This window comes from Pagrus major, chromosome 19 (assembly GCF_040436345.1).
Source record: "Pagrus major chromosome 19, Pma_NU_1.0".
NCBI lineage: Eukaryota > Metazoa > Chordata > Actinopteri > Spariformes > Sparidae > Pagrus > Pagrus major.
In genome coordinates, this window is record NC_133233.1 from 15,031,741 (window position 1) to 15,056,143 (window position 24,403).

Genomic DNA, 24,403 nt, shown 5'->3' on the forward strand with positions numbered 1-24,403 from the left:
TTGGATGAAAAACACCAGCATGATGCCTCACAAACACTATGGACACGGGAGAAGTATGCCCGAGTTCATTAAGCAACACCAGTTTCTATTAAAAGGGAATTTAAAATAATGTAATAGAGCCACGCCGTGTCTAATTTTTTACCACACCACGGAAGCTGTCAAGGTTTTTTCCGCAGTTGTTTTTTGATTTGGCAAACACTTGAAGGGAAAGTTTGAAATAACCCGAACAAATTGAGAGGCGAGCAACAACTTCTCAGCTCTTGACCTTTTCTACCTGGGCTGCTTTGTGTGTCTCTTTGTGCTTTGTCACACTCCCTCTCTTTGAAATACTGATTTATTTTTTGCAGGCCTTGAAGGTTGCTTAGAAACCACACAAACATCTTTAAAAAGGCGATTATTCTACGCCAAAGCCTCCAAAGCTTCAAAACGCAGCCTCGGTCTGTGTGTGAAAGCCAGATAATTACCCAAGCACAGGCCTATCCCACTCATTCCTTAATTGGCTGTCACAAACTTGGACAGAAGTGAGGGGGAAAAAAAGAAAAAGGAACAAGAAAAAGTCACAGTCAAAGTCATACTTACAAACTGCAGGTTGCAAATTATGGAACAAAGAGCCTATTTTCTTTTTTATGACATGCACGCAAATCCAATCGCAGTTACTGCATGAATTTGCTTTCATCAGGACATGGGAATGAATGTATGAACATGCAATCGTGTGTGTAGGTGTGCGCATTATACCTCTCCTCGCGGTTCTGGCCCACACACACTCGTCCGCCGTGGCGAGGGGTCGGGTTGCTGCAGGAGCGCTGTCGGACCTGGAAGCCGATGCCGCAGCTGGTGCTGCAGGGAGACCAGGAAGTCCAGGGAGTCCAGGCTCCGTTTCTATGGAGACAAGCAGAGCAGCATTAGTCTAAGCTACAACTTTAGCCACCGATAGAAGGACAACAACGAGATAAGAGCGAGAGGAAAGTCACATTATTCTCATGAGCTGATAACACCACGAGGAATGACTTTGCTTTCTCATAGAGGGGTTACAATATGGCTTAAATTTAAGTTCTGGAAGCTGATCTGAGGTTGTAAATCAATCTAATTAAGAACACATAACAACACAGAAGTCACAGAAGATGTTTTTCTGCCAGATCTTTATTGTTCAGGAAGAAATAAAGGTGCAGATATAGATGAGTTTCACAGATGAAGATCAAGGCTTCTGGGGCTGTTATCATAAAGCTACAAAGAGTCGCTCCTAGTGGTGACGATCCTGTGACGAACGAGTGACGATCCTGGTAAAGACAGAAGTTATTCACAAAGCGTCTAAGCCCTAAGGAGCGCTCCTAAGGTGGAACACTGCAAGGAGTAGAGAGGGAGGACTTTTAAGAGACAAAGGAGTTTCTGAAGCAGAGGAGAAAATGGTGGAAAGTTGAAGAGGAAGGAGAAATAATTCTCCAAATGCTAAATGACAACGAGTTAATGAAACGCTACAGTTTATCACGCTGGGATAATGTTTTTGGTCAATCTCATTAGATATGCACTCCCATCTCCAAACCAACGCAATAAAGCTATAAAGTGATCACAACACTAAGATATTTGGCAACTGAAAATGCAATAGTGCGGCAGTGATGACTCGGGTCTGTCGCAACCTTCCATCAGCGGAGTGATCACACAAACAGCTTTCACAGTCCCCCTCTCCCCTCTCGCTTTATACTGCAACACATACCACCAATTTTCACATTCCTCACTGGTGCATACAACCAAAGGGAATGAGGAGTTTATTTGTCGCACTACGTTCTCCAACACCTTCCTCTTTGTTTGCTTTGTAACACCTGCGTCGATCTTTCCTTTTAAAATGGTTTCATGCTCGTTAAAATCAAATACATTAAGAGGGACTACTAAACTAGTTCCTGTTGATTTCACTGTCAATTTCATGCCCAGGATATAACTTGATGTATATCATATGTTAATGTTTAACATTGTATTGATGGCAGATGTTAGGCCGTGTGTATCTCATGCTTATCATCTTATCTGGCCGCCTTTTCACTGTCCTTTAGTGTAATTGTTCTTTGTTTTTTTCAACTTTTGTAAAGATGGTTACACGTCCCTACATCCATCAGCTGCATTTTTCTCTTTCTGTTTCATCGTAAATGTAATATCTGGGGCTCTGGTAACTTGCGATAAGCACATTATTACTTTCAGACATTAATTAGACTAAGAGATTTAATGCTTCTTAAACAAAAACAGAGATAAATGAATTAATAATGAAAACAATTCTTAGCTGCCTTATCAACACAGATGTGATATCTTTTATGCATGGATATGTTCATAAGCTCTATTTGGCAGGCACAAGATTGATGCACACCAGCAGATAATTTTAACCCGGAGTGTTAAAATCATTCTCATATCAGCTGAGCGAGTGGAGTGAACAACACCCAATCAACACTTTTCAGCCCCAAATAAGTGACACTGAATGTGTAATAGGAAACAATTAAATGTGTGTGCTTTTCTGATGACTAGGTGTGAGGATGCAGGGAATAAATTAACAATTTTTGGTATCTACACCCTTACTGTGCCATCCTCTTTATACAAAAGACCATTGTACATATTCATAAACTGCCGGCAAAGACAGATGTGGCGTCGTCACAAAAATGATTTACCTGGAGCAGTTGGCGACCTCCACGCTGATGCCATGGCACTGCTGGCCTCCGCACTGAGGGGCGGGGTTGTCGCAGGCTCGTGTCCGACACAGACAGGACCCCGCGCTGCCTCCATCATTATGACTACATGTGGACCAGCCTGACCAGGAGCCAAAGCCTCCATCCACAGTCACGTTGCGGATCTGTTAGCAATGAAAAGAGCAAAAAATAAACAATTTCAGAGTAATGGCCTTTCTCGGAAAGTGGTCATTGCATTAGACCGATGCTCTCAGGGATGTGTTGCTCTGGGAAACACCGCCCACGGCTACTATGGCGGACGCAAACAGAAATCAATTTCCCTCAAATAGATGCAAAAATAACTGCATTACATCATCTACAGCACATCCAAAATTGTGCGGTTATATGGGCGAAAATGTGCCATAAACACGAGGAAGATGTATGAAAATTGTCTCAGGGTATGATGAGATTCCAGAATAGCAAAAGGGAGATTCAGAGAGGAAAATCAATGCCGTGAATGGACACATTCAAAGGACAGAAATATGAGGAAAAAAAAGTGGCAACATAAATAGATATATGAAGCAAAACAGAATGAAACGCGAAGGCTCCGATATTGCAGGAGCTATGAATTACGAGTGATGTCCTTGGCGTACGAGCTAAATACAAAAAAAGCACCGGCGTGAGATTCCGAGCTGCAGATGATATGAGCCACGTCGCTGCTGCATTCCAGGGTGATTTAAAAATGCAAAGGACACTTATGTATGGGGGGAGAGGCGAGAGCGTGATCATCAGCTGCTTTGGCAGAAGCAGAAATAACGTCTGCCCTCCGCTCTTGCTGGTAATTGAACTCTGCCGTCTGCCTAAATGGGGGACGCTTGGCTAAGACAGACAACATTTGCATCAGTGGGCTGCAGAGAAAACAAACAGCTAGACAGAGACAGGCAATATCGCACCTTTCTTCACCAATCATTTACAGCTTAGACCATAAATGATATAGGGCATGAATATATACTGATCAGTCGAAACCACTTAGTACTATCCAGTGCTCTGCTGGAAAAGCTTGAGTACTAGGAATCTTGTGGATGCCACGTCCACACCCACCTAAACATAAACATTGTACACCCCCTCATGGCAACAAGTTCGATCCATTGAGGCCCCACCGTGGATCAGACTTAGCGTTTTTGGATGATCCTTTGAGCCCTGTGGGTGGTGATGTAGGGCCTCCATGAATCATACAATTCTGGCACGACCCATGGATGGTCGATCGGTTTGTGATCTGGGGAGTTAGGAGGCCATGTAGACGCATTGAGCTCTTAGTCATGTTCTCCGGGCCGTTCCTGAGCAGTTGCAATGTGGCAGGGTGCATCATCCTGCTGCAGGGGTAATTGCTATTGCCGATTGCCAATGCCATGAGGGGTGTACTTGAACGGTAAGGTGTTTGGGTGGTGTGTGCCTAGTGGAATCCACCAAAAATGCCAGGACCCAAGGTTTCCCAGCAGAACATTGCATTGTAGCGAGTGGTTTCAACATTGTGGCAGATCAGTGTATGGCGTTATAAATCTCAGGTTGAATATTTGTCCCTGAAAAATATATATAAATAAATAAAAGAGTAGGTTCTTTCATTCAAGTATAAAGCAGAAAGAAAAGGACACAAGAAACAGGATGATCGATCAACCCCGAAGGATGATGAGAACCACTCATGCTTTATGTGGTTTATAAGAGAAATCATGTCTTTTTCACAGGCTGAAATTGGAACAGCTGTCCCATTTTTTTATTCTAAAGAATATTTTCATTTTACCTGAGTGAAAAACATACAGAACACTGACTAAGACTTGTACCTTCCCCTGAAATAGGAACTAATTTTTGCTCGTTTCCATATAGATTTGAGACTGTGTTGCCAGATGGTGTTTGAGAACAGGTTGGTAATGTGTATCTACTGTCCCTGCCTACACAACGCAACTCACTGTACAAACCCTTGACTGGCCTCCAGCTCCAGACTTCCAGACATTCAGCCAGTTAAGCCTTTTTAAAAACTGTTAATGGACTCGTAGGGAGTGAAACACTAACTGTGATAAAAGGCAGCTTCTTGTTTCCCTGTTTTTTTTTTTTCCAGCTTGGCATTAAATTGTTGCCAGCAAACAATTTAACCATCCTGCTCTGGCTTCACGAGCCCTATTGTATGGCCATTTCACTCTGCCAGCATTCAAAGTTATAACTGCCAAAGTTAATTCATGCTCACGCTAAATGGATCGGACCTGGTTAGACCAAGGGTAAGTGAGTAAATACAGATGACATTGCCGGTGTGGACGGTGCTGTGGCCAAATACAAATATAAAATTAAAGGCTTGGTGGCCACACTTCTGCTGGAAACACAGATTTTTGCTCAAATCTTGCATTGAAAGTAATAGTTTGGAGACAGATAGCTTAGCTTAGCTTAGTGGACAGGAAACCACTGCTCACGTACTGCTCATGTTCCCTTTATGCACTGATTAAAGTAGCGATATATAAAGCACACAATGGGTTAACTGGTGAGTTTTAGAGGTGTGGATTGTTTTATTTGTTATTTATTTATCTTTGGACAGATCCAGACTGGCTGTTTCCAGTCTTTATATTAAGTTAAGCTGACTCTTTCCAGGCTCCAGCTTTATATTTGCCATATTTATCTTAAAAACATGAGGGTGGTATCGAGCTTCTCATCTAAATTAGCACTGTTCCCAAAATGTTTAACTATACCTCCAACACATACGGTAAATAAACTATAAGCTAAGCAGTTTCAGGATGAGATAAATGACAGCATGACTATGTTTAATGTAGTAATGCTACAGAAATGCTCCAATTGGCTAAGGGAGTTTCAGTCTCCAGCGTATGAAAATAAATGCTGAGTTGCAGCCAATGTGACTTGGCAAAATCATAATGTGTGTGCCTGTTTATGCATATAGGCATGCATGTATATATATATATATATATATATATCTATATATATATATATGTATATATATATATATATATATATATATATATATATATATATATATATATATATATATATATATATATATATATATATATATATTTATACATATGTGGATGCAGTATTGGCCAAGTTTCTGCCACAGCTTTGCTGACAGATGCCACTGGGCGCTCAGTGGCTCAAATGCCAAATATCCCTCTGAACACGAAGCCACATTAAAGGGTAGGGAGGCACACCGCACTCTCTGCTGTGACTGGCCTGAAAATGATGTCCGCGAAACGCTTAAAAAGGAGTAGAGCCATTCTGAAATTGATAGGCTTGCCACCCCCTTATACTGCTCCCAAATTTGGTGCACGTTAAAATAAATGGATGAGATTGTTTCACTAATGAACAAGTAGTCAGAGGTGAATGATTGAGGCAGCGCTCTGGATCATTCCCGGGGTGTGCGTCACTCCCTTAAAGTCAAGTTGTTCAATCCCAAGATGCCCTTTCTCCGGCGCGGATGTGTTTCCGAGGCTGGTTTTTAGGGGCTGCTGCTTGGAGATTGTGAGTGTATGGAGAGAATACAGAGCAGGCTGTGGCTTCCAGAGGAGCACAGATGAATGTGAGTATTAAATCCACGTGAAGAGGAGAGCATGAAGGCCGGGGAAGTATAATTGTGTTTTCTTACAACTTTAAAGTTTCAAAGTGGAGACAGCCAGTGAAGTAAAATGATGTATGTAGACATCAGGTAGCAACTCACAGGGCATTTTGTGATGCTCTGCTCCCACTGACTCATTCTGACACTCTCCTCCAGCGTGGTGCATTTCTTCAACAGCAGGTCCCAGCCACAGTACGGGTCCCTGGCCCCCACACAGGCTCTGAAAGGACGGAGAGAATAAAGTTAACTTTTTTTTTTTTAATATGCTTTTATTAAGCTGTCTTATGTGAATAGAGATAGCTCTGCACTGTGACAGGACACATAATCAAACATCAGGTTTAGACAGGGAGATTAAAAGAGCAGAGATTATGGAGAAAGTTGGGAGATAAGGTGAGGAACTGATGGATGAAAAATAGGGAATGGGAGAGATAAGATGGGAGAGGAGGGCAGGGGGAGTGAGTGACAAAGGAGAGGAGGGGAGAAACATTGAAAAAGAGATTGGGAAAAGACAGAAAAGTGTCGAAGCTGGAAATTAACCTGGACGAGAGGGAGGAGAGAAGAGGAGAGGAGAGATAAGACAGGCAGGAGAAAAATTATAATTTTGTTTATTTATGAATGGAGAGTGCTACGATTCTCTCTACGATGCTTACATCGCATCAGCGGCCTCAAATCATGTCTTAACACAATGCGCTGATTTCTCAGGTAATCTTCAGCGCCAGGATTATAGTTCTGTGTCCGTACACAGACACACACACACACACACACACACAGACACACACACACACACACACACAGACACACACACACAAACACACACACACACAAATACATCTCTGACTCAAATAGCTTATCAGCCCAAAAAATATTGACTGTGAGGATACTGTCGCGAAGATAGCTGGATCCGTCTCTGCCATATCTGCTTCGGGTTGTTTATCGAGTGCAATAAAAAGCCTGATGTTACTCTTTTCATGCAAATACTAGTCTGCGGTGACAGCACAATGACATATCTCCCAGCTGCAAGCATCAGCGCCGCCTGACATGCCTCGAGTGAAACGCAACCGAAGTTGTCCGTGGCTTTCATAACAATGAACCGAGCGCCGACACAAGTGCACTTATGCAAGGACACGGGACTAATGCAGCCATCCATTTGAGAATGCGGAGAGGCAAACACCCGGTGGTCGCTCACGCACGCAGGGTGACTGACGTAGCGTCTGGGTGGCTAAGGAAAAGCATAGAGTTATGGATAGGGATAGAAGGGATGACGGCAGCGGTGCAAAATGAAAGAGTGACAGAACAAGCTAATACCTGTCTTTCAGAGGGCCTTCAGGGCCTTGTGGTTGTACACCACCCATCAGTGAGTCACACAGCAAAGACAGCCAAAAAGAGAGACAGCCTTCTAATATTTCAAACAGGTAAACCTCAAAGAAATGTCAGTGATGAACCCAGTAACTCTCCCTGTACTGTAGCTGCCAGTTCGTGTGCAAGCTTTTATTTCTTCTATCTGTTTTGTTTTCCCTTGCACTCTCTTAAAAAAAAAAAAAAAGAAAAAAGAAAAAGCCGTGAAAGAGGTGATGAAGTGCCATAATGGCTGCTGCATCTATCACAGAGCCACAGCTGTAACATGAAGCCTTGACTCTTCTCTGTATTCCAATAACAGCTCATTGTGCGGGAGATAAGGAATGCAGGTGTGATTCCTTTTCTCTGCCCGTGATGATGGATGGGATCCCAATCTTATGGTGAGTCTTCGCACCGCGGCCTCTGTCTCGGGTTTTCTTTGCCAATATTTATGCCTTGACGGCGCGTCTTCCAGACGGACAGAAACTCGATACAGTATATCTGCTTAATACACACACACACACACATACACAGCTGCAGCACGGTTCAATGACGAGAGGAAGACAGTGAGACGGACAGACGGAAGGCAGCCCTGGGCACCTCCAGTGGCTCAGACAAAAGCTGATTTACGGGGTTTAAAATCTCAGCGAAGGCCCCCTGACCAACACACAGGCCTGGCCCTCGCAGATAAAAAGCATCTTATGAAAGAGGCAGCTTTAAAACTTCGTCGTGTGCATATTTGCTTTTGACAGTTTCCATTGAGATTAATGGTGTTTTTGTTTGTGCGCTGCACTCACTCTCTGCTCTTGTGGTAGCTGCATCTCTTGAGCGGGATCTTGATGACCTGATCTCTAACACCGACATAAAGCTCGCTCCGGCTGTGCAGGATCAGCAGGCTCCGGATCGGCTGCCGCTTCCTGGGTGGGAACAGCTCGATTTCCTCCAATAGGCAGCTCCCCGTGGACTGATTGAGAGGAGAGAGCACTTTCCTGATAGTACCGTAATCTGGAGGGGAAGAGAGGGAGGAAGAGAGGATTCGGTCACAGAGAGGAAGGAGGGTGTTTATCTATACGAGGGAAGGCAAGAGTGGTGAAGAGCGAAGAAGAGGAGGGGTAAGAATAGCAGAGTTTGAAGAGGGACACGGAAGTCGACGTGAACTCAGTGTGAACCACACACAGAAATCACTCCCGAAATAAGAAAGACTGGTGGCGGCTGACGTGCCAAGCTTGGTTATGCCATCAACATGCAGTGCTGTAGGTGCAACCAGGGAATTGGTTATGGTACCTGAATGCATGATTTCTGGCCTACTTTTCTTTAAGGGGGATATTCCAGGGGAAGAAAGCACTTTGTAGTTCTGAGAAAGAAAAGCGTGGAAATGCATGTCATTGTGAATACGTCCTGACCTTTATTTTTACGTAAGGTAGGCCCCGGGAGATAAAGTTAGGGGCAGATTTTCTTTTGGGAGAGCTAAAACAAACATAATCTATTATACATGAAATCCCCTGGGTGAAGAAAAAGTAATTAGGTGCACAGGGATGCCATGGGAAGAAGGGTGAATTGCTAATAGATTGTTTCAAAGTAAAGGATATAAAAGTTAAGTATTGCTCCGAGCAGGGTTGGACAGTAAAACATTACTTGGTAATGTGTTGCAGTAATGTTACTTTTTCAAGTTACAAGTAGAGTAAGGGATTACAATGCAGTTACTGCTCCCAGTAATACTTCATTATTAACTTCCAATCAGTGAGTAGACTGGTCCAGGATATGTGCACTGTTTTTCCAACCCTAAGCTAAGAAAATAGCAAGACGGGGCACTGAATTTATTGAACGTAAGCTTATCAGACCATAAATGAGACGAGAATTAGCTAGCTAGCGTGCTATTTACTAACTATATGTTCAGTGGGTGTCTGGTGTTGAGTAATGGGAAAGTCTCTTTTTTCATGGTGTGTGTTCTTAGCTAGCTTGCTATATATATATATGTATGTATATTTAAGAATTCTTCTATTCATTCATTTCTCTTTGTGCTGCTGCAGCGCACTGAGGATCAATAAAGGGATATCTTATAATGTCTCCTGTTCTAATTCCACACAGGTTGAAATTACCTTTGCTGTTCAGTAATTACGAAAGCAATGTAATTTAATTAGTGATATGTAATGAGTAAGTGATTAAAGTTTTCCAATAACTTTCCAACACTGGCCTTTTAATTATTTTTTCTCAAGGCATGTAACTTCACAATCTCTCAACTCCATTACTGGTTTTAAAAAGTGGTACTTTGGGGAACCGGGAACTTTCGGAAATCTTTTGCAGTTAACTGAATTCTGTTCACGTTAACTGCAAGAGAAAAATACTGCTGCAGGGCTGAAATTAGTAATGAGGGCTGAGTAACAAGGGAGTTGAAATCTGCTGTTTGAATAAAAGAACCTTACACCTTGACATCTTTGGACCCCCAGTTGGGAGCTATCAGGTTTTCCACAACGGACCCAATCAGCGGAGAGCATTTATGCGTTAATAATAGAATGTGATTAGGTACAATATGTGCGCTACCCAATGGCCTTGGCAGCGTTTCAGATGTTTTCATTAGCGTCTGGGTAGTGTCTGGGGAACTTGCAGTGTGGGCAGTTCTGGTCCGACACTACATTGATCACAGCGCCATGCAAACAATGAGAGGGGAGTTTTCGAGGGAGATGCCAAGCACAGAGCCACTGAACTGGAACGGGCCGTGCGTGTGTGCGAGAGGGTGTGCTTGTATGTGTGATATCCTAAAATAACACCGACGGTACAACAGGAAGATCATGTTGACATTTCCCAGTGGGCCTACGGTACATTAGCACAGTGAAGTGGGTCACTACGTTCAAATTCTGTTCAGCACATCCGCTCATAATCCATATTGTCTGTTATATCATAATACAGAACAGACACCGACCGCTGCTGTGTATCTGGTGTCTTGCTGATACTGTTTCCAGCACTTTGCCAAGTCCAACATCACACATTGTCACACCCGTGTGATCAAACAGTCCACTGATAAGCAGGCAGCGCCGTGCAGTTCAGACAGGGATAACGTGGAGGGGTTAAATCAGAGCTGCATGTATGTATATGTTCTTAATCACCCATCTGTCTTCTTTTGACACATGTGGCTCTTGGCTGTTTCACAGAGTCTAAGATCTCTTAGTGAGGGGTTGCACCAGAGTGATACGTTGTGCATATGGAGGACATATGGAGGCGAAGAGCGATCAAACTTGTGTCAGACAGCTAAGCTTTGATGTCTCCTCAGAACTACAGATCTATTGGTTTCATTATTCTTCTGGCGGGCCCTTTTCTCATACATAAAGTGCAATTTGGGGACTTGAAGCTCCTGAACTTGGTTTTATATTGTATGTATTCATCTATAAAAATCAACACTCATGACAATAAAAGCGTCAAGTAAAGCTCAAGCTGGCAACGCAAGGTTAGGTGTTATTTATTAAGAGTTTAGCACTCCTACAACTATGTTCTCCAAGACTATGCAGGTGTGTGTTGATCAGATTAGCCTGACAGTGCTGGCAACATTGGCAAACATCCCCACCACTGTCATTATTGCTTCATCCTGACTGGTGTTCGATAGTTTGTGACGTCCAGAGCCCTTGAGTAGAGAGAGTCGCGCCATTGCCTTTCACTCCAAGGCAATTTCACTCCATTTTTTCACTGCAACGGCGGATCATGGAGCCTCTCAATAGTTAGCTGCTAATACTAGCAGCTCAATAGAGTTTCAGCAGAAGAGCATTTATGCATTTATTGACTACTGTAACCAATAATTGCTGTTCTGTCTCTATATATTCTCTATAAGCTTCCTGGAACTATCTGAGGTCTCCGTGAATCTCGTGACAGTCAGCATTTTGAACTTTCGTTGCTGCGACTCTCTCCAATTAATGGCTCTGGTAAAATTGTGTCCCTCATTAACAGAATGATTAACAATTATAAATACATACATTTAAACAATAATAAATGAATAAATAAAGTGGAATATTAAATGGGAATGTAGATAAATAGAGGAATTAATACAAATGCAAAAGGTACAGGTACATTGATATACAGGTATATCGATTAATGTAATTTTTTAAATTATTTAATTGAATTTATTTTTGGCATACAAATTGTTTTACTGAGTGATTTAGTCGCTTATGATTTTGGCAGGTTCAGTCCTCCATACGCCCACATTAAACCTGTGAAAGCAGACAAAATTAAAGACAAAAACACAGACATCTCTTCTGTGAAATTACCAAAAAAGAAAATTACATATTTATGAAGAGCTCCATCACTCATCTTAGGATCACAGCAGACACATGCAAGACTCCCAAAATGATGCCAATGAATAAAAAAAGAAATCAATATGTACAGTATGTAGACACAAATAGTCTACATGTATGAAAACCTACTGATTTTGCTAAACACGCACTCAGAAGTCACTCAGAGTGCCAAAAACCTACCAGTAGCCAAGTATATGATGTGAAACAGCATGTCTTTCCCCTGCACCACATCCACCGCCACATGAGTGAAGCGCACGTTGTCCTCCATGAAGTAGGGCACGGGAACCACGGGTTGGACCACCTCATGCATCAGCAGAAATTTCTGAGCGTCCTGCAGGTTTCTTTCAGTCAGGTTCACGTAGGAGCCGGAGTCGATGGTGCCGCACTGTGGAGGTGTGGAGGACAGAAAGGACAAGTTTGACTGACTCTGTTAATAACAGCCAGGCTCTTTGGGATTGACAAGCTACATTAATAAGTGAGTTTTTGCCCAGAAATGCCAGCAGAGACGGGAAAAGGGAAGGACCGAATGATTAAATGAACAAAGCTTTAAAGTCGATTGCCGCCTCGTTGTGATAGTTTGCTATCCTCACAACCTAAAGGCTTTGTAGTCAATACACCACGGCTGATGGGAGAAGAGTGAATGAATGTTTGACTGAGCGAGTAGTTATCTGTTTTATTAGATTCTTCCTCATATGCATATATATTGCTGGTGAGTACCCCAATTGTAATGTTTCTGATTGTTCATTCAAAAATAAGCTAATATCTTAAATGTTTTCATCTTCAGAGCTTCATTATTGCCTTTCATATTACACAAAACAAACCGCATTCTCTTCTGGTGCAATACCCTTCAAACAAAGTACCCCAAAAAAGTATTAAAATGTTTGGATCTGTCTGAAAAACAGTCCAGTTGGAATAACGTAAGTATCTCATATAAATAGGTAGACTTCATTGTCGCAGATTAATTTGGTTTTATCAGGCGTTGTTGGCTCGACGTCGTCGTTCTGCGTCCCAGCAGAGTTTTCCAACCTGGAGCCGAGTCGGTGCCACAGCTCGTTGTTATAACCTCTAATATCTAATATGTACGATATTTCCCTGAGTTCTTTTATTAAAATGAGCTCAATAAAGCGAACGGTCTCCAAATGGGACTTAAAACAGGGAAGGGAAGTTGCAAATATGGTTTGTATTTGTGTGAGTTTCTGTGTGTTTTAATAATAAAATTGTTAATTTCTTTAGTTTTAATGACACGATTTTTACTATATTTCTTTATTTTCTTGTGGGATACAAAATGAGGGATTATCTTTGGCATTTTGAAGCTGAAAGATGTTCCAACTAGCACTACATAGTATATCATACTGCTGAGAGAGGCAGGCTTTATCATCATGGCACACTGTAGCACTGATAGCGTGCTAAAGGAATATACAGTCTATAGTTTTGTGGCATGTTGTCGTTGTCCAGTGAAAACTATCTATCTCCAGATTGTAAAGGATTAAGTTGCAATATGTAAGAATAGGCCACCTCTTGAATTCATACTCAATACAAATAGGGGGCGGCATACAGTATCACTAGAGTAACTGCTAACTGCTGCTAACTAATAGCTCAGTTAGCCATGCAGGTAGTGGTCATAACAATTGAATTCTTACATATTGCACCCCCTCTTCTTTGACCAAATAAACCATTTTAAATAACTTTTCAGCTCATAGTTAAGTGTTTAATCTCTAAGATGAAAACAGGCCATTTTTTCTGTGAAAATCTGACATTTTGGAGATACATGGCCTCCCCAGGACAGCTACAACATTCATGCTTTTTAATGTAGTGCCTTTTTTCCACCAAGCAAAATGGAGCAGAGTGAGGCTTAAAGCCATCCCAGCAGAGGCAGAGCTGGATGACTAAAGCTAACCATGCATGTCCTTCTCAGTAAAAGAGGTCAACGGCTGGGGTCAGGATTGTGGATTGAGGCGCCTTCCACAAAGAATAGACCTTCTCCAAGACGTAGAGCGGCAGGGAAAACAAAAATAAGCCGAGCACGACAATTACACTAACCCAAATGACGGGTGCTGTTTTTGTTTTGTATCACAGATGTGCTGCACGGATTTTGCTCCGGGCTAGCCTCATCGTAGTTAGCTACGACTGGACCTTGGGTGGTGATTAGTTCCCGCCGACTAACTTTAGTAGCAACAGCACCACGGACACTTAATACAGATCAATCTGGCCTTCCCTGGGATGACAGATGAGAAACGTAGTGGGCTTCCCCTGGATGGGCAACGGATCAGTGCCCTCGCCACATCAGGAGATGAGATATTAAAGCCCTGAAGGACAAGGAAATGCAACAGTGTGTGTATGTGCCTTGAATGCGGAGCATGTGTGCGGGCTGTATAATAACACATACGTCTAAGGTTTCCTTCTGGGATTTGTCCTTGCATTGCGTGCATGTGTGTGAATCCCAAAGTGTCTGCATGATTGTATTCCTGCCACAGTGAGACAAAGTTAGGCGCTGACCAGTGAGGGTCTATGACATCTGTGAATGTACCAAGAGATGGATGTGGTGATTTCCTCAGAACAGTCAAGGTGAGGGACATCATTTGGCTGAGGGCCCATCCAACACTCAGCTGTCCCGCTCATCATCAGCACACTGTGCTCTGCCAGGATGATAAGTGCCACTGAGAAATATGGTTGTATTACAGCATGTTTTTTTGCCAAATGGGCTTTTGTTTAAAAGGCGCACCATGTTATCTAGCATTTAACAGCATCCCGGTAAGATCTGATTACAATATTTTGTCAGTTTTGGGCTCAAATTGCTCATCAATGTTGAACAGAAAGTGCAGAAAATTGACAGCTCTTTCAAGATAACAAAACTTTCCATCCCTCACTTGGCTCAGACTCCAACCTAACATATTTTCCTACATATAGAGCTTAACAATGAATTGTTTTTTACAGTAAGCAATTACAGTATGACAGAAAACCTATACAAAACGGAGATGGTATTAGCTCCAAACGCCTAACGAACATGACTCATAGCCTGAATAAAAACCAGCGGGATCAATCTGTGTGGTTCAAATAAATGGGGAGATTTTCTCTGCAGACACACATGGAATTAAGCTCTCAATCAATGATCAGTGTGAGGGTTGACTGATGAGTTCACAGTCATAATTATCCCTATTTGGCAGCGATGAGCAACCCTCTATTTTCGCAGCCATATTTGTACAGTAGATATGTGCCAGCGGTTCGGGGTTTTTATAGGAGGCTGGTCTGCCCGTAGGTGTATGTTTGTGCATGTGTGTAGGTGTGCACACACACACACAAAAAAGGTGCAGGCCATAAATCCTGCGCTCGTAAATCTAATCCTCCAACATTGACAAATGCTTGATGAAGATGTCACTGAAAGCTAGATAAAGTGTGCATCGGTCCAGCAGTGAGGAGCAGCTATTGTGCCGGAGCTTAAATAGAGATATGTGGATGGAGAGGAGGAACTGATCCTGGTTTATCCTGAAGGAACACAGCCTCATGGTATATAAGGGCCTCTCAGGGATGTACCCACAGTATGCAGAACAGGGTAAACCTGTGGTCAGCACTGACCAGATAGAGGAAAATTGGTTTCCTTGACGGTAAGTTAATTTTATGTACATGTAGATAAACGCATGACGGCAGTGAGACACCTCCCGTGTTACACATTCATGAGTATGTATATGTGTTATTCTCTGTAAACTGTCACAGCTAGCACTTTCCTGCATGAGCATGTCATTATAGATAATGTGTGTGCAACTTCTCGATACCAGGCGTAGCGAACGCTCGTGCATATGCTGGTTTGACGGAAACATGATCGAGGGGCCTGTGATGTGGAAGTGAGGCGTGTGTCACCCATTGGCAGCCAGACCTCAGAGGGAATTCAATCCCTCATGGAGAGCTGCGTGGATTAGCTCCCTCGCTATCTGCTAAGCCTGCGACAACTGAGAGCCACTTCTGCTAATAAAACATTCCCTCTGTGTCGTCAGCACAGAGCAGAGCCTAAAAACCGGGATGAGGTGCCCCGGCACCGCTCGGTTTTCCCCTCCGGGTTTTAGGATGGAGTGTAAATACAAAGTGGCACTTGTGCAAAACAAGGACGGTTTATTAGAAAAGAGACTACAGTTCACAGAACGAGGCCATGAAACATCTTTAAGGAATGATTGTGCCATTGTAAAAATCACTGGATTTTATAACGAGCAGTCGTAACGTGCGTTCATGAGGAGAAAGCGGGATGATGGAAAGAGGGAGGAAATTAATGAGAGTGAAGAGCTTGCCGGGACTCTGAGGCGGACTCATCAGGGTGAACACACATTCACTATCAGGACACGACCACATGCATACATTTCCGTAGGCATGCATATTGCTACACTGATTGGACAGTATGTTGGGTCCAAAGCACCTCAAGCATGAACAAATGATCATTAAGGATTAGCTCTGAACTTTAACTCACATACACACTTCACAAACTGGGGGGACTATAGTGATGCCAGTGTTGGTCTAGCGCCTACAGAGGGTTGACATTTTTGTTTTTTCCTGGAATATAAAGTGTGAAATAACGGGTATTGGATGGATTGGCACAAAATTTTGTACAGATATTTAATCAGCATGAACTGAAGTTATTATATTGATCCCTTGACTTTTACTTTATTGCCATCATTAAGTGTAAATGTCAGTTTGTCCAATACTTCAGTTGGACATTCCCATCAGACTCAGCTGTATTTTGTGTTTTGTAATTATTAGCAAGTGTTTGCCATATCTGTCAAGCTTAAACACGACACTGAGAAGATGAACATGGTAAACATCGTATCTGCAATTTTGAGCATATGTTAGCATGTTGGCGTTAAAGCACTGCAACCTCTCACAGAGCTGCTAGCGTGGCTGTAACCTCAAATGGGACAGGTCAGTGTGCCAGGTGCCTCAACAGAGGGGTGAGGAGAAAACATACCTGAGAATAGTCGTTTATTGGCACCATCGATCGCCATCATCATGTTAAAATTTCAGTTCTTGGGTTGGGCATTCCCATTAACCACAGCTTTGCTTTGTGTTTAGAGTTAGTAAGCGAACATAAGCATGGTACAATATGGTGAACATACATTATACATAACGGCAAGTTGGCATTTTTACCATGTTAGCAAGCTGGTGTTAGTTTGTTACCTGAAAGTCTGGGTTGGGGTTGGGGTAGGGCAGCCATGCCGACCGCGAGTTCTCCTGGTACTTGAAGGGCCCGTTGAAAACCTGTGATATGGCACTGAGATTGAAGGCACACACCGCAGATGCAGCAATGCTGTTTCTGAAATAGAGAAACAGGGAAGAGAGACCCAGCAAAAGGGGCAAGGGGATGGAGGGGATTGTGGATGAGGGAGGGAGAAACAGAGGGAAGTATTAGAAGAAAGAAATTAAGAAAGTTGGTAATTATAAAGCTGACCTCTGTATGTTGGTATTGCTCTCGGCCAACAATACAAATCAAACACCGGACAGAAAGACTCAGGCGGTGGCGTAAGTGATCGTCATTATTGGATTATAAATCCAGCAATAGGACACAATTAAGCTGTTCGGCTTGTCTGATTAACTGTACAGATCTCGGGCCTGAAATACAGCTTTGACTTTTTAAGCTGTCAGTTTCAACAAGTACCGGTCTCCTCCCTCTGTGGAGAAAGTAAAGAATGAGAGTATTAACTCTCAACTCAAACTGTGAGACTTGGGCGATGTGAATTATAATCCAATGCGGCTGTTCATTAAACTCTGTGCCTGCAGGGGGATATGTTTCCAATACCCTTCAAAAGACTTCTTTTTCAGCAATGTGAAGGCATTGACCATAAAGAATAGATTAGTCAGCTTTTAATAACGGTCTGTGTGTACATGTAGGTACGTGTGTGTGTGTTTGTGGGTGAGATGGAGAGACAAAAAGAGGAAGTGTTTGTGAAAAAAATATTTTTCACACTTGGATGCAGCCCTTTATCTCACACCCCCCATGTGCAATGTGCAGTGTACACTTTTAATACATGGCGATAAGCTTCTTTCATGGGATTTAAACATGAGATGGGGCTAGAATAAGTGGTCCTGTTTGGAGGATGGTTTGAGGGTTTATGGGAGAAGATTTCTCCTGCAAATTCAATTTAAGATGCGGCTGTAAACAGGCCATGTAAACATCATTGTCACATATCACTCAGTTTTATATACTCAGTGTGCATGGCATGAAAAGGTCACATGTCAAGATAATGCAGTTGCCGTTGAAGTGTCTTTGTTTACACAAATGACAATGTGATGTGAGAAACATACTGAATTATACATGAAGCTGTTCTACGGGTGCATTAAAAAGAACAAAGCATAAAAGACAAATCTGATGATAGGTGTTGATATTTTGTATCTGATCTCAGGATACTGTTAGCTCGATCTCACTTTGGTTCATCCTGCGAAATGCAAATTAGACATACTTTTAAATATACCAGTGGAGCTGGGATGATCGTGGAAAAAACACTTTTAAAACACCTAAAATTGAATTCAAATGACATGATAATTGGCTTAATTTGATTATTTACAAAGGCTGCGTTTCTTTCAAATAAACTGTATGCAAATCACAACAGAAAAGGAAAATAATAAGCACTTAGGGGAAACAGACTCATTTGTGAAACATTTGCATAACAATCACTTGTAGAGGAAAAGAAAAACAATTTTTCTACAAACAAACTTTGGAAAACGCAAAATTGAAATGTGTTGTGTGTGAAAACATAAATATGTACAGTACATATTAAAATATGTATGTAACATTATAATTGTAACATACTACACAAAACCTCTGTCTTGTAAGTATGTAGCTATGCAGCTAAACAGGGTTATGTGAGAATAATACAATTATAATAGAAAAGCACTAGGACTACTTTCTTTTTATCCACATCATCTATGTGGATCATAAACTGTTGGAGGATGCAGAGCTTTTGTCTGTGACTCATGTCTTAGACGTCCACATCATGTATGTAGCCGTCAAGTGAATATCTAAGACACTTTAAAGAGGATTCTTGTTTTAAAATATCAGCTGAAGAGTGCGCTTTCAATCAACCCATGGAGATAACCTTTGTGAAAACAAGGACCTATTGTTTCAAAAATGACTCAGACTATATTTATTTATTTATTTATTATTGTAAACTTCATGTTGTGTGACAAAGTTTGACAGGTGGAGAAACAGTAACTGAGTGGGTCTGCTTTTATTATAATTTCACTTCTGTGGGAACAATGTAAATGTTTTTTGTGAAGGAATAATGTATTTTTACATCATTCCTATGATCCATGGGTCCAATGTTTCCCAGAGTTACAGGGCACATAAGGAGAACATGACAAAGGATTCTATGTTCCCTGGGTCCTATGTTTGCTAGCTGTAGTAAGGGTTATTTGACTTGAACACATAAGACCCTCGAAGCTTAGGACCCTGGTAACATACCACTCTGGGAACTTAGGGAACTAGGAACAGGGTACCCTGGTGACATAACACCCTGGTAACATAGAACCCTGATGACATAGCACCCTGGTAACATAGGACCCTGGTAACATACCACTCTGGGAACTTATGGAACAAGGAACAGGGTACCCTGGTAACATAGAACCCTGGTAACATAGGACCCTGGTAACATAGGACCCTGGTAACATAGGACCCTGGGAACATAGCACCCTGGGAACATAGCACCCTGGGAACTCAGGACGCTGGGAAAATTAGGAACCTGGGAATATGGGACCCTGGGAACTTAATGCTCTGGGAACATAGGACCCGGGAACATAGCACCTTGGAAACGTTGGACCCTGTGAACATATGGTCCTGGGAACCTTGGGAACTCAGGTAACTGGGAGCATAGAACTTTTGAAACTCAGGACATTGGGAACATGAGACTCTTGGAACACAGATACGTCCCATTATTCTCATTGTACTTTTGTAAAATCTTGTTTTACTCACACGTTGGTAGTGAAAATGCCGTAGAGTAGCTCCAGCTCAGGCAGGTAAAATGTTCCCTGAAGCTCGTTATAGTTAAAGGGGATTTCTCCTGGTCGGGAGCAGTTCAGCCTGGCCTTCATGAAGGTGGTCCACGTGTCCTCCAGGAGGAAGCGGCCGCCAATGTCGTTCTTACAGACGCGCCCTGCTCGGGAAAATACCGTCCGGCCACAGTCATGCTCCACTGCGTTTTCCCGGAAGAAGAAGTAGGTGAAGTTGCCGATATCGTAGGAGGAGACGAAGTTCGGTTCTGTGGAAGGAGAGGTAACGAGAGACGAGGAAAGTGAGTGGGAGAAAAAAATGACGAAGAAAGAAAAATTGAAGAAAGCAATGAGTAAGATGAAGTGCAGAGAGACGAAGAAGAAATACCCAAAGAACAATATTTAAGGCTGTGGGAGTAAGAAGGAGTGGGAGCGCGACTGGGTATGTGTTATGACTGATTGACTCACAGTGTGTGTGAGCGTGAGGCCCACACAACAGCAGGTGATCAGGATTAATAACTACAGGCTATGTTATTAATGGCGTTGTGCTGTAATAAGAAAACTCATTTTTCACTCCCCAAACCTAAAGGTTAGGATGAGAAATGACCAACACAGGTGTAGTGTAATAGCTCTCACCCAATCTGAAACACGCGACCTCCACGACACTGTCACAGCCACGGCGTTCATCTTTATGTATGACATTATTGGATCTAAACCGCACACTTTATTCTCGCTGACAGTGATTTAATTCACCTTTAAATGAAAGTGTTCCCCCTCCTCCTCATTTCAGCCCTCTCCTCCCCGTGCACCTTTGGAGGGCAGCGCACAGGGAGACAGAGGAAGAAAAATCAATTCGCCATAAAATTAGTTATTAAACCTTTTCCCAGAAGGTTGCTGCAAAGCGATGTATGTGGTGGCTTTTAATTTATTTTTTCAATCTAGCTTAAATGTGAATCAGATAAAAGTCACTTGCTGACAAGATACTGATTGACCTGCTCCTCTGTAGGCTGGACACCTTAAGCCGTCTGAAGTTCTCCAATCTGCACTGAGGAGGTTTGTGCTTGAAGTGGCTCCAAGCTTTCAGGGGGAAAAGACATTGATTTCTGAAGAATTCACAATTTCATGCTCTTTACAGAAAGGGCGAGATAAATACGAGTTTCTAGTTGCTTAGTAACTTTAGAAATAATTGTTTTGACTGACACAAAGGCAACAGAACAATTATGAGGAGCCTTTTCTTTTTCGAGAACTCGCTACACTACTTTGCGCAGCACAGTGGTGATTTGAGTGGGAATACAGTTCTTCAACCAAGAGAGACAGATTCCAACTCCCATGTTATATAAGCATCTGCCATGCCGACGTTTTCTTGAGCAAAACATTGAATCCCCACCAGCTGCAGCGCTTATGTTCAAATAGCTGTGACGGGGGAAAAAAAAAAGACGTTTTTCTCCTTCATTGTGTTTCTCACTGTTTAAAATGCCCATTTATCTTTGTGTAATGACTTTTACACACATTTACATAAACTGTGCCCAAACTTTCCTACCGTTCAGCCACTTTGAGTTGTACTGTGCGGTGCGCAGCGGTGGCAGGCCGCCCAGGCTGCGGTAGATGGCGGGGTCTCGCCCGGAGAAGTCCATGGCCGTGGCAGCGTAAAGCTCCCCGCTGGAGGTGATGAGGGCGGTGGAGTTGTGGAGGGGGTTGTAGGGACACCGAGCCATCCCGCTTATCTGATCGTGGATCTCTGTCAAATTTGTCAGCTGCGGTACAGAAAAAAAGAAGAGGATGAGTTAGGGGACGAAAGTGGCAGGTTTACAGATGAAAGAGAAAAAATAGGCATCAGCAGGACGCAGGCATTGCCCGGAAAATGATTTGGATTGTTTCAAACAGGAGTATCCCTTGAGTTAAGAGATGAAAACATTAGATGTAATGTGCTCGGGCATTTTCTTGTTATTTCTAAATAATGGATCATTGCAAAAAAACTGCATGAAAATATACGACAGAGTATCAAAGGGCAACATTAAAATGCAAACCAGAGAAGTCTGGTAATGTTTTGTTTGTTCCTGCCAATATGCAAATGGTGCAGGCTGAAAAAAAAAAAGACAGAAAAAAAAAGAAATCTCATTATGTTTTGTTTGGTTTACATCTACTGAGAGACACAATAATATATATAAGCAAAAACCTTCAGGAGCAGGAAACATAATCAGAGAAGCCATTTCGAATCATTAGTAGCATAAAACACACAAATGGAGCAGCTGCTTGAAGTCCAATGTTAAGAAACCACCTGCTCAGACAAAGAAGTCCTTAAAGTGGCTCCTTAACTTAAGTTCCTCTTGGCTGCAGTGTTTCCTCGCTTCGGTTGCTCTTGTCTCTACAGGACAACCAGCTGTTCGTCTCGTTATAACGTTATTATACCACAACTTTGAGGAGCCTCTCCAAGATCAAAAGAGGCTTGATGTGAGATGCAGTGTTCCCTCGCTTTCTGCCTTTGAAAACGAGGCCAAATCCGACTCCCCGCTTTTTAAAAATACTTTACAGCATGACCCTGGCTTAGCCCTGACACACTGCACTGGTTCCTAGTTTTTATAAAAAAAATAAAAAATACAAGCCATAGCTCAGTGACTCAGCCTTGAATGCCAAAAAGGAGTAATGCATTTTTTAAATCCAAGATGTAATTATTTTTTATGGTGCAAAAGTAAACACAGTATACGAGGGGATTAGCTCATGGATTGCGCTTCCATCCAAGTTCATCTAAGTTCTGAGGGCACATGCGTGTTGCAAAGAAAAAAGATTGCACTAATCTCAGGTTTTGACATCCAAAAATTATATTTAAGATGTTTCTATTTGCAATTACTTTTCCATCAATCAGAGTTCCACATTTTTTGACTCCTCGCCGCTCGCAGAGGCCCTCGGGTGGCGGCGGCGGCGGCGAGTCTTGAAAGATTCACGGCTCAGTCTCTCCTCTCACTGACTGAATAATCTGTGGACAGCACTTCCACGTGGGAGGCCGTACTCCATTCAGCGCATGTGTTCAGGCGACTTCTTCGGGCCAATTTCCTGGGAGCTGGTTCGATTTGGATCAAGGGTTCTGTTAACTCCTGCCACCTCTGCTCCGCCCGAACCACAACAAAACAGAGCAGCTCTGTCTGAGCTCTACCGGCCTGAGATGAAAGCCCGGTATTGACGGGACTCGTTCGTTGGGCCGGAATAGCCGCCTTTAGGTCAATTGGGTCATTTAGAAAAACAAGAGGAGGAGTGCTAAATAGATGGACTGCAGTGCATCCGTTGCATTTTTTAGGACGGGGACTGAAAGTCATCTCTATGGTGCAGCCAGCAGCTGTGCGAGCAGGACACTGAAGTGACTTTGAATCCTTCTGATGGAGACTTTTTTAGTAAGGGACAGCTCACAGCTCAGACAGACTGCTGCGAGAGCCAGTTGGATGCTAATCACGCTGCTACAGAGACACTATTGTGGCTTTTGAGAGAATATCTAACTGCCCCACTATGACAGGAAATCTAGCCAACAGCTTTTAATAAGCACGACACATCCTGGCAGCTACCTGTCATATGAGCGTGAACAGAATTAAGGAGTTGTCACCATCAGTTCTGCTGTTGGACATAACTTCTTTGCCTTCGACAAACTTCTACTAAACACAAGAGATCACTGTCATCAGCTTCTAATAACCACCTTTATCATCACCAATCTGATCATGAGCAGCACTCGCATTATTATAACAATACAACAGTTTTGAGAAATGCACTTATTTGCTTTCCTGCCAAGAGTTAGATGAGAAGACGATGCCACTCTCATGTCTTTAGGCTAAATATGAAGATAGCCAGTGGCCGGTTAGCTTAGTTTATGTTGCAGGTTTTGCTTCCTTTGGACAGAGCTGAGGGTCGCTGCTTTTCTGTTTCCAGTCTTTATGCTAAGCTAAGCTAACCAGCTGAACCTTCAAATGTAGAGAGCAGACATGAGAGTAGTATCATCTTCTATCTTGTCTAACTCTTGGCAAGAAAGTGAAAACTTTAATTTCCCAAATTGTTTGGACTTTTCATTCAATGTCATCATAGAAGCAAGTAGTTTCTAACAGTCACAGAGTTATGTATCAGGGAACTTGTTTATTTCTGTTGTCAGATTTAGCCGTAACTAACATCTAAAACACATTGTTAACATGGCGGTCCAGCCTATCTGACATTTCTGCTGTGCTTAATTAACGCACTGTGTTGCTTCGCTAACATATTCCACATGTACCCCGCACTGACACCCTAGGCTGGCTGCTAATTTGGAGTAAACTCGAATAGTTTATTTCTTTGAACCAAACAGGAAAGGTAGGTCTCTGAACTAACGTCAGTGAAAGAGTTGTCACTAATGAGACAAACAGATGCTTTGAGATGTGATCTGTGTAGGCTGCAGTTTGTTAAAGATGTTAAATGTATTATCGTCCTTATTCTGAGTTATTATTGACAAATATTACAAGGTTTAACTTTAATTTCTGTTTGGAGACTTTGCATTTCCTGCAATACTGACCGAAAAAAGCGAAAAGAAATGTATTGACACCTCCGTTTCCAAAAAAGTTAGG

General features: G+C 42.5%; 1 protein-coding gene across 1 annotated transcript in view; it reads right to left on the reverse strand.

The window, feature by feature from the left end:
• The window catches only part of sema5a (sema domain, seven thrombospondin repeats (type 1 and type 1-like), transmembrane domain (TM) and short cytoplasmic domain, (semaphorin) 5A), a 92,421-nt gene that overhangs the window by 39,545 nt on the left and 28,473 nt on the right, over positions 1–24,403 (reverse strand). Inside the window, exons 6-13 of the mRNA XM_073488559.1 lie at positions 21,370–21,583; positions 19,813–20,098; positions 17,025–17,160; positions 12,048–12,252; positions 8,385–8,592; positions 6,355–6,472; positions 2,646–2,827; positions 736–879 (exon numbers count right to left, since the gene is read on the reverse strand). Coding sequence (XP_073344660.1) covers positions 736–879; positions 2,646–2,827; positions 6,355–6,472; positions 8,385–8,592; positions 12,048–12,252; positions 17,025–17,160; positions 19,813–20,098; positions 21,370–21,583 — 1,493 coding nt within the window. The remainder of the gene's footprint in view (positions 1–735; positions 880–2,645; positions 2,828–6,354; positions 6,473–8,384; positions 8,593–12,047; positions 12,253–17,024; positions 17,161–19,812; positions 20,099–21,369; positions 21,584–24,403) is intronic.